We start from the raw sequence: 10,772 nt of genomic DNA on the forward strand, positions 1-10,772 counted from the left end.
GTCATAAAAAGGACGTAGTCGATATTACATGCTCGGAAATATTTCTTAATGAACAAAACAAATGAGATTAACAAAAGGAAAAGGGGTTTCTACCTATTATGAAGTTGTGCATTGCCTTGTAACAGTCCAAAAAGTACAGCAATGGTGCGGTTTTATCACATTGATGACATAGTGGAGGACACTGATTTTCAGTACACATAGAATTGTTCATTTGGAACAGAATATATGGGAGCTCCATTTTCACTTTATTCAAATTTTACCGGTATATGAGATTTACAAATACATTAATTAATCTCTCTACAAACAACATATATGTATAATTAAAACTATCCATTGGAAACAGACATAAACTCTACATACCTATATACATAAAACTTAACGTGCACTATAGATATTGTATAATTATTTTGTATAGAAATGAAGTAAATAACTGGAATAGTTAAATTCATCTTTGAATAAAAATATATGGTGTACATGTGCTAAGACCTTTGTTTGTATGAAGAGGAAATGGAGATGTATTTTACGACGACATGATAAGAATGTAGATAACGGACACTTTGACAGAAGAAATATAATGTTCCTGATACTTATTTTAGTGCATGCTGACATGTGTTTCAGTTTTGACCCTCTACATTATTTACAATATACTACATAACGCTACCTATACAACAAAAATGATGACTGTCAAAATATGAAGCTTCACGTAGTTCGTACGATTTCATTACACATATATGTGTGACATCGACTTTTCAAAAAGCCAAATCAATTATAAACAAATAGTCGAGTAAAATGAACGGAACAGGCGGATTCTACCGTAGTCAACTGAGGCGTTTAATTATCACTTAAAAAAGAACAATTCAAATCTTTAGAAAAAAACATTTGGCGCCGTCTTCTTTATTTAAATAATGATTTCCACCCTGAATGCATGAGCACAAGAAATGTCTCAAAATATGGAAATTGGAACTGCGCATTCACATTGCCTGAGAGCTAGAACTAGATTTTGACTTACTTAGTCATCATCTGTGAAACATTCAGATAACATCATTTTGAACCGTTTTCAAATGCACCAAACGAGGACGGAAGGATTGTGATTTAAAAAAACAACAATATCCTAAAGAATACAGCCTGAGGTGTTTATATTCGCCTAACAATAACACTGATGTCTTAAAAAATGGATACGAGGTTGTTAAGGTTTGTTGTATTTTGGGCTGATGTTTCGTTGTAAATGGAAAAAAAAATGTTTAAAGTGGCATACACGATGAATCTGATCAAAGCAACGATGTACACGTTGTACCATGATATATACTAAAGAAATACTCTGTTTGTAACGCTGCCTATGTATATAAATACTAAACAATTAAATGCACATGACAAAACTGTTCATGCATACACTCCTCAACACATTCCACTGGTGATAGAGACGCTATGCCCATGGTGTTTCAAATGTTATCTCCAATCGGCATATAATGTCCCAATACGAATGTCCTCATATTCACTTATAAACACATGTCAATCTGAGTCACACTACTAGATTCCTCTATTGTTCCCGTGACTTTCATTTCCACGCATCGATAAACAATTCTTCTGAATTTTAGACGACCACTGTGACAACATTGATGATGACGACACTGATGACGTATGACCTCACGTAGGTTAGACGCGCTCACCTTTTCTTGGCCGGCACACACCATAGACCGCACTGTAGCCGCACCTGAAATCATGAAAGGGCGTTGGTTGCACTAAATTGTTAGTAAGGGCAATTTCAATAAGTCGTGTATTCCTGACGGCCATTTGTGATTCTTAAACTTAACTCTCCGTTAACATTGCAAATTGCCTTCTAGAGGACGAAATAACTCCCCACCTTACTGATTCCCAAATTCGTTCCAGTTTATATCGTAATGCATTGTACGTAAATTCCTCTTTGTCATTTCGCTACCTTGTCGTCTCTATAGAAGTATTCAAAATGTCTCACCAGCCTCATTTTGTCTCTACATCTTTTCTACCATCTACATGGAAAATATTTACTATCTCAATGCATCAAATCTTATCAAATCAAATCTCAACCCATACGCCTTACAAATTTACCAAATACCTTACCTCTCACACAGCGTTCCCACTATACCATATACCCAACTCAGTGACCGTTCGGACTTGCTCTGCTGAATTTTCCTGTTCTCCCCAATGGTATTTATAGTTAACAATCTACCATTTCAACACCAAACCTATCAATAATCTCGCGTTCTTACCATACACGCACTCACTCACCGAGTCGTGTGTTCTCTTCGTTTGGTTCTCAAGGTAGCCCATGTTGAAATTCATCGAAAACATCAAGACCTTATGCCATCGAGCCTTCGAGTCTGTCATATCACATTAAAAATAATTTACAGCCACTTAAGTCTACCTCCTCTATAAATTGATTCACCCTAGTACAGTCTCACTATACTGACTTTCCTATGTTTTAACAATTAATAAAATTCCGTCCAATTATCCCGTACTCATCTCACCGAGTCTCCCGTCTTATTTTGCTGCATTTTCTGGTTCTCCAAGTAGTCCATGGCGAAGTAGAGCAGCTGCCTGAGGGCCACAAGCGCCAGAATGTCCACGTTCCGATCTCCGTCAATCTCATGCTCGTAGTTCTTCACAGGAAACACACTGTTGCGAGGCAACCCGAGAACCTATATCAAATATTTGTTTACAAATGAATCAAGGCAATTTTTATTTATTGTCTAGTTTAGTTTACAACCGTGCAATGTAAGCGAGCAATAAGTATGACTTGATCTGAGTTAAGCATATACAAACAAAATAACATAAGAATTTCAAACAAACAAAAACGATATAAGATCTATCAATGCTTACTACAGTTTAAAACAGTAAGAATATATCAAGAAGGTTTTTAACATTGAAGGCACAATTAATAATAATTTAGTAGTAAACTATCCTCACCTCTGAAGCCTTTTTCACCTTCTGTTCGATGTCGGCGCAGTTGAATACTCGAGAAACATCTTCGTCGACGGTGTCACTGACTGTGTCTATCTTTGTAAGCAGAACAGCTTGGGGTACACCTGACAAAAACATGTACGTGGATATGTTAAACAATAAACACAAAACTACATCTTGCGCTTGTCTCTGTCCATGTTGATCTTTGTTAGCAACAAAGTTTGCCGAACGCATGGAAATAGAGACTTCTAATTAAAGACAAAACTGCCGTGTACTAGTTTTGCGAGTGTCCTCCCCCTTGTATTGCAGGTGAACATTAACGAAACTTCCGCGACATTTCAAGTCAATTCTTCTTCTCGACTAAGCATTATCGCAGTCGACGGTAATCACTTACACTCTGGTTCAATTAGGTCCAAATGAAATTATTTTCGTAATGAACACATATTACCGTGTTCAGCAAAAGTTGTCGGAGGCAAAAATGAATCACAGACACAGGAAATCGTTGCACTAAAAGCTGTCAAAACAGGCAGACAATAAAGGCCATAATTTCATGTTTTCTTCATTTGTTTCTACCGGTTATTTAAGTAGTTTTCCTGCAATGTCGCCGATGGAGAATATCGTTTGTACATTTGATGTATAACTTAAAAATGATTAATATGATGCTTAACAATTATTTGAAAATATGAATAAAAATTTTAATAAGTATCGTCTTAATAAATAGGTATAACGGTCTGTCAAAGCGTGTTACCCTGCACATGGGTGGGCATACACTAAAACAGTTGCCGTGATTGTGACGAGTAATGCATGCCTTGACTAGCTGGTAACACGGTTAAACGGCATTCAGTGCCTAGTTTTAGCCTTATATGAATGACTCCCACCCGTACCTCATCCCATTCCAAATCCAGGGTACTGCTACAGATAACAATCTTTATTGCCCTCTTGTTTCTATTGTCGTCGATCAGATCTCAGATCGGTGTCAGGCCTTTCCAACGCATAATCAGTGCAATACCGTATCGTGTTAAAATGTCAGCCAAAATAGATCCAATTAAATTATCAAAACAAATGTACAAGAAATTAAGCACTGCGATATTGCGAGGAAAAACCAGGGGATGCATAACTGTGAATTAACGTGCCAAAAAATCTTCAAACAGGTCTTTAAGTGATTCTTACAACATCGTACGCTGCTGTCAATGTTCGCCTATGAATGAATGACAGAAAGTCTAATGGCATATTGATTTCCTTTGGCTGAGATATGACCATTTTCGAGAATTTCGGCTTTGGTTTTCTTTTGCTGCCATGGACATATAAACTGTGCTGCTGCGCAGTAAATTAGATTCATCCAAATGTTCGGTACACATACAACTGACTATATACAATGTATAACTGGCTATTTTTACTTTCACGGTTAAGGTTTTCGTAATGATCTTGCCCTCTGGTGGGTTTTAATGGAGACAGTTACTAGTAATTCGCATCTCCTTAAGCGTGTAGTTACTTCCCGTGGCCGTTAAGGGTCTCAGTTCTCAATACTTTGCCTTCATGCCACGATGAATCCTAGATAGAAATTACCATCTTTTAAATTTGAATTCAGAGCTTAATCTGACCAAACGTTTGACAACAAATCTCATTGATATTCCATATCAATTTTATCAACTTGTATCATTAAATGCCGGATTTTGCAGTAGTTGTGGTCATGTATATGGCAGGTCTGAATATCAACTGTAAAGTTAAGCCACCGAGAGAACACGATCTGCATAAACTAGACTTTGGCAAGAGGGAATGCCAATTGAAAGATGTAAGAAATAAGGCAGCCGGCGTTTAATTTTTGCGCGACGCAGAAATGATAGTTATAACTCCGTTAATTACATTTGTTCCTTTTCTTTACAATGAGCATGTGTCAAAGTAATTAATGGTTGATTCTAGGGTGAATCAATGTCCTGCCTAATTTTGCCTATTTTTCCACGAAGCAGTAATGATGCCCAAGCACGCCCGATAAACCTCCGGTGATTACGTTTATTCCTTTTCTTTCGATGCGAATGCGAAGAATACATTACGATTGATTCTGTGAAAGCAAGATTTATACGATTTACGCATATTCGAGTAGTCGAATCAAAGGTCTGCAATTCAAATTGAGAGACCACGAGGAAGTGTCAAATGAACGAGATCATGCTTTCAAATTGGCAGTATGCATTGAACATGGTTTTCTTGACATATGTCATGGTTCTATTAAAAGACGGCATGGTTTCTATATTTGTTTCTATCTCGAACAAGATGTATGTACACAAAGCTATTAGACCTAGCCACACGCAGCCTTACACCTATACACCTATATTTCCCGTTTTCTGCCGTTTGGAGAGTAGGGCTTGAAGCAGTAACAGACTGTTATGTTCGCTACCAAATGTATCAGGAATTAAGTGCATCTATTTTAAAATAGAAACGCGCGCTTTTCATGAAATATGTTTTATATCATGCGAGTTGATAGTCAAGTAAGTAAACGCTTAATTTCATGATAATAAAATTTAAGACAAAATAGAAAATATCCGTTATTTGAAGATACCTTAAAATGTGTGATGTCTATTGAAATTTGCCTTAGTGTACAATTTATGATTAAATGTTTTACCTTTACTTGAAGTATTATCAAAGCAGATTAGTATATGTGATATCAAAAACTGAATATTGCTTACCTTCAACAAACCCAATGAAATGTGCCTATTTGTGTCGACAAATTGTTCTTTTAATGTTATTTGTGTGTGTTATGCGTTATTTATTTGCGTGTTGCTTTGAAAATTTACATATCTCAAGCAAAAGAAAGCTTATATTGTCCATAACATAATGTGTGTATCTTTTTGAAAATGACCTATGATTTTCGCTATAAAAAGTGCAAATGTGTGTATTTATTAGCATTGCCATGCAAATTTGCTTTCAAAACAACATAAAACTGTAGCATCTCAAAATATATCTATTACAACCTTAAGTCATTATAGCCATATGTAAATGCTATAGTCATGACTACATATAAATGAAAGGCAGAGCTAATGCATCTACAATTCACAAATAATAAAAATAATGAAATACGGAGTTATGTACATTGCATATTGTAACATTGAAAGAAATAATTATATAGGCAAGATTGAAAATTATTTAAAAGATAAAAATTACTGTCTGACATTGATAATTTCTAGTAATAACGATGCTAGTGAAGTGTTTAAGAAATGGTTACCTTTATTTTATTAGTAACGTAAAGAAACATTAAATACAGACCTATGCACTGTGTTCATCAGTTAAGGCAATTTTCAAGGTGTTTTTTCTGCCCAAACGTTTAAGAGATTGTCGATTGCATCAAACGAGGTATTTACTATATTTCTTAAAACAAAATCAATTACAAGAAATTACTTTTTATTGTGTAATCGATGTTTAATGTGTATACATGTTTTAATTCCAAAATGTCCATATAGTCAAAATCTATGTACAGTAGACTGTAGTAGAGTATTACTGTCGGACCATTCTCGTGATTGGAGGTCCATAGCCCATATTTTTTTCGCATTCATTTCTTTAACTTGAACTTCTTTAACTTGATTTTTTTAGCAGAGCCTTAATGTACACCTCCATGCATTGAACATTCACTTCTTCTGTTATGTACTTCTTATATAAACATACCTTTCTCGAACATGATTTTCTTGAATGACGTCATTGTATCCACGAGTTTCTCGGACATATGGTCGACGGTTGAGGCGTCGATGACGAAAACTGCGCAGTGCACCTTGGCGTCCGCAGTCGATTTCACTCGGAACTCATGGGAGTCCAGCCCAAAATGGACAGATGGGTTGAACTGTGGAGTTGAGGAGATAAATCATTGATAGTGTAGACAGGCGATTTGCCGAAATTAATATGGTGATAGCCTGTTGTGTTTTGCAGGTTCAATGAGCAAGCATTATTTGTTTTATTTAAACATTTTACAATATCATCAAGCATTACATTTTAGATGGTTCTTGCATATATTGAAAAAAGATAAGCGACAGTAGATCTAGTCTGCTTGTCTCTGCATAATCAGAGTCGTTTTATGTAGTTGTTTTGAGTGTACATATTTTATGACTTGGGTTTGTACCATTTCAATTGGCAATCGTTTAAAAATCCCCAAAATTCTGAACCATATGGAAATTTAGGTCTTATAAGTTTAGCAAAAAGTTCCAATTTATGTTCAGGTATTTTATAAGTAAATTTATTCAAATATTTCCTAAATTTAAAAATTGCCTTATGTGCTTGACCAGATAACGTTTTGGTAGCATGTTTAAATGATTCACTTGAGCTAAAGACTATACCTAAATATGTAAATTTATTGACAACCTCCAATGGTGATCCCTGATAGAAAAAAAATGAAATATTTAAAGATTACCTACCCTTTTTAGAAATAGAAACTGACTTTTGCCTCAATTATCCTTACGTTTTCACTTGTTACATATTTTAATATGCGTTTGCAATTCTTCTGCTGAATTAGCAAAAAAAGAAATAACAAAATCGTCTGCATATAAGAATAGAAATAAATTTAACAACCCTTTGTCGACCCGTTTGGTTTCTATAAGATATAATACTTCCCCCAGAACACCTATGAACAAAGTAAATAATAACGGAGATAGACATTCGCCTTGATGGACACCTAAATTACTTTCAAACACTGCATTTTAATAGCTCATGTTGGTGCTAGCTCTTGAATGCACATGGTTATACATAGACATTATTTTTGAAAATTAATTGCTTTTTAATCCTCATATATTTCGACAGTTTATACCTCAGGTTGTCTTGTACTGTATAGTCAAACACTTTTGTAAAATCAATAAAAAAAACACAGAATAACTGCTTGTTTTCTAAAAAAAATAAGTTTGTTAAATAAAATTTGTTATCCACGGTACTCATTTTAGCTCTGAAATCAGCTTGTGCCTCGATATATACAAGTTCAAAGCAGACTATTAATTATACATGTGAATAGCTTTTCCCACAACACCAAATAATGTGATTCCTCGAAATTGTCAGACTTAAATTTAAATTGCTCTTTTTATGTTTCGGGACTATAAAATTCTCAGTCCACTTTTCCGGAAAATACCCGACCATTTATATTTTATTATAAATCTTAATGGAAAAGACGATGTGCTATAATACAAAGTGGAATACAACATCAGAGAAATTGTATTCATAAAATAAAATAAGTGAACCGATTATTTCAGTAACCATTATCAATCTATTGCCGAGAGACTTAGGCACCATGATGGGCTATGGATTATCAACATAGTTCAGAACCGCTCTTCCGGCGATATGGTTTTGTGAATGTCGCCATGCAATATTTGCAAAACCTTCCATAGATTTCTGTCCTAGCTACAGACAATAGTTTCAGGAACGTTGAAGATTAAAACAAACTACGTTAAAAGCAAATGTGTTTGCTTATATTCGTGGTATTGCTTTAAATCGTTTCGATTGATTTTCTGTCCCCTTAAATCATGTACACTATTCATATATCTGCGCGCAAACAAGTAGCTTGGGCTACTTCAATTATTTACTTTTTGCAAATCGAAATAAGCTATTAAATATTGAAACAAAACTCACAACATGAAAAAAAACATTGTACTCTCGGCCGAAAATGCTTTAAAATGGAAACAATGTAACGATAACCGCATTAGCAAACACAATGATTTGTGACAAATGTCGAGAACAACATTGCAATTACTTAACGTTCTCTCCAGCGGATCAGTAAAACCAGAACTGGCGTATAATTACATGAGCTTGAAAAATCTTCGAATCATGTAAAACATTTTCAACGCTCAAATAAATCCTTCTATAAGCAACACTATACTACATAGTCCTGGTTTCTTTTCAAAGATTTATATCACACCAATATACAGTTAATTGAACATTGCTGTTTCCAAGGCACATGTAAAACTTACTCAAGCCATGCCGGTGAGAAAATTTGCCAGTGATATCCATGAAACCCGGATAGATCGGTTGGTAAGGCTTTCACCGTGTATATTCTATGATACAAAAAAAAATCTTGTATTTATGATATCGAGCTCGTGCTTACGGTGTAGAATTCCGGCACGTGACCGTTGAGCAGAAAGCGGCAGTCTGTGACGTCAATCCCCTGGGTTGGTTCCAGACCGGGTGTGTCACACAACTTCAGGTGCAGTGAGGAACCAGAGCAATTCCGGTACGTGTATGGCGTGTACTAAAACCAGATTATTTTTTTTTAAATGTGGTCTTAGTTGTAACCTAAACCTAATAGTATCCAATCACTTTATTTTTCCATTGATTAACAGGTGGATATTAATGTGGAGTACAGGTTTCTCTAATTATCTGCGAAAAACTCATTTAGATGGCTTTGATATCAGTACAATGACCGGGTAAATTCTCAAGAGAGTCCGTTTTAATTACTTTCAACTTCCATGACCTTGTTTCCGCCAATGCCGGGGGAAAATATAACTGGTGTAATTTAAAACAACAGAGGCATGGCCGTGAGTTTATACCGTGGTCGTGACACTGTGGTGCGATGTGCCGCAGCTCGCACGCTGAGTGACGCGACCGGAAATGGCGGCGTTCACAGTGTTAATGAAGCTGGACTTGCCGGAGCCGATGGGACCCAGCAGAAGGAACCGGAAGTGTGAGACGTCTAGCCCAACAAGCGGCTTGGCAATCGTCACCTCGTCTTTCAGCTTCGCTAGAAACTACCATTAGTTGCGCGAGGAGAAAATAAAGACATTAATTAGTTTAAAACAAAATTTCACGGAATCATTTTACTCAGTATACTGTTTAGATATGATCGATAAAATAAATCTAAAGAAAGCCCTGGCTGGATACGACTCTCTCAGAGATGCTCCGTACATTTGTCTTTATTATGGCTTCCTTTTGGAAAAAATGACAGACGGAATTCTACAGTGACAGATAAGTAAATATGATACAGATCTCTAACGCCGGTAATCAATCATGGCGGAAGTCGCACGACCAATGTACGCACCTTGTCGCTCCATTCCGGAAGTTTCCGCCACACCGGATGGCTGTTTCCACTCGAGGACGTGTTCTTCCTGGTACGGGCGCCGTCTGTTGGCAAATATATGCATTCATTGGATAAATGTGTTCACAACTTGTTCGGCAATTATAATACAAACTAAGAACAAAGGTATGATATGTCTATCATTTGGTCATTTTTCTGACCAAGCACCTAATAAAAAAACGGTTTATCAAATATGGGCTATTTTTTATCGGTAGCTCACATTGATCCCCGTCTCACCTGTGACACTGTAGACCTTAAGATCAGTGATGTTCATGTGACCGTTGTTGATTTCCTGCGTATGCACGCCCATACGCTCGAATGTCATACCGAAGTTGATCATGTTCCCGTTCAACGCGAACACGCCGTCATTGTGGTTGATAGGCTTGTCAAAGAACGTAGCGAGATCGCTGGCACCCTTGCCAAAGCAAGGTCCGTGGGTCTTTGAGCTGTAGACGGCGAGTTCTGGCTGCTTGACAGGGAATTTGGTGCACTTCCGGTTTGCGGAGTAGCGGAGTTGAAACAGGAAGGCTTTGTCGTCCGGTATATAACCGCCTTTTGCAACGTCCCAACTGGCGCTCGTGTAGCCCCCGAACACCGAACCCTGTGTATTGTACAACACCGTGACAGTGGGGCCCTGGTTGTCGCAGAGGCGATGAAAGGCGGCCGGATCGCAGGCATCCCGCGTGATGCTGTACAGAAGGCTGAACGCCTTACTTCCGCTGCCGATCCAAGTCTCCAGCTGGTTCATCTCCTCGTCCGTCAGACGGCCCGCCATACTCGCCTCCTTCCTGCATTATATGAAGAT

General features: G+C 37.0%; 1 protein-coding gene across 1 annotated transcript; it reads right to left on the bottom strand.

Annotated features, from left to right (window-relative positions):
* Window positions 1-478: 478 nt before the first annotated feature.
* On the bottom strand, window positions 479-10,285 carry LOC128218449 (interferon-induced protein 44-like). The gene is made up of 8 exons (XM_052926116.1): window positions 10,205-10,285; window positions 9,932-10,014; window positions 9,444-9,641; window positions 9,002-9,145; window positions 6,592-6,763; window positions 2,944-3,062; window positions 2,505-2,675; window positions 479-1,711 (listed from the first exon to the last, which is right to left on the bottom strand). Exons 1-8 carry the CDS (start codon window positions 10,275-10,277, stop codon window positions 1,664-1,666), a joined length of 1,008 nt encoding a protein of 335 aa, XP_052782076.1. The 5' UTR covers window positions 10,278-10,285; the 3' UTR covers window positions 479-1,663.
* Between the last annotated feature and the right edge of the window lie 487 nt (window positions 10,286-10,772).

The sequence above is a fragment of the Mya arenaria genome, chromosome 14 (assembly GCF_026914265.1).
Source record: "Mya arenaria isolate MELC-2E11 chromosome 14, ASM2691426v1".
In the NCBI taxonomy this organism is placed as follows: Eukaryota; Metazoa; Mollusca; class Bivalvia; order Myida; family Myidae; genus Mya; species Mya arenaria.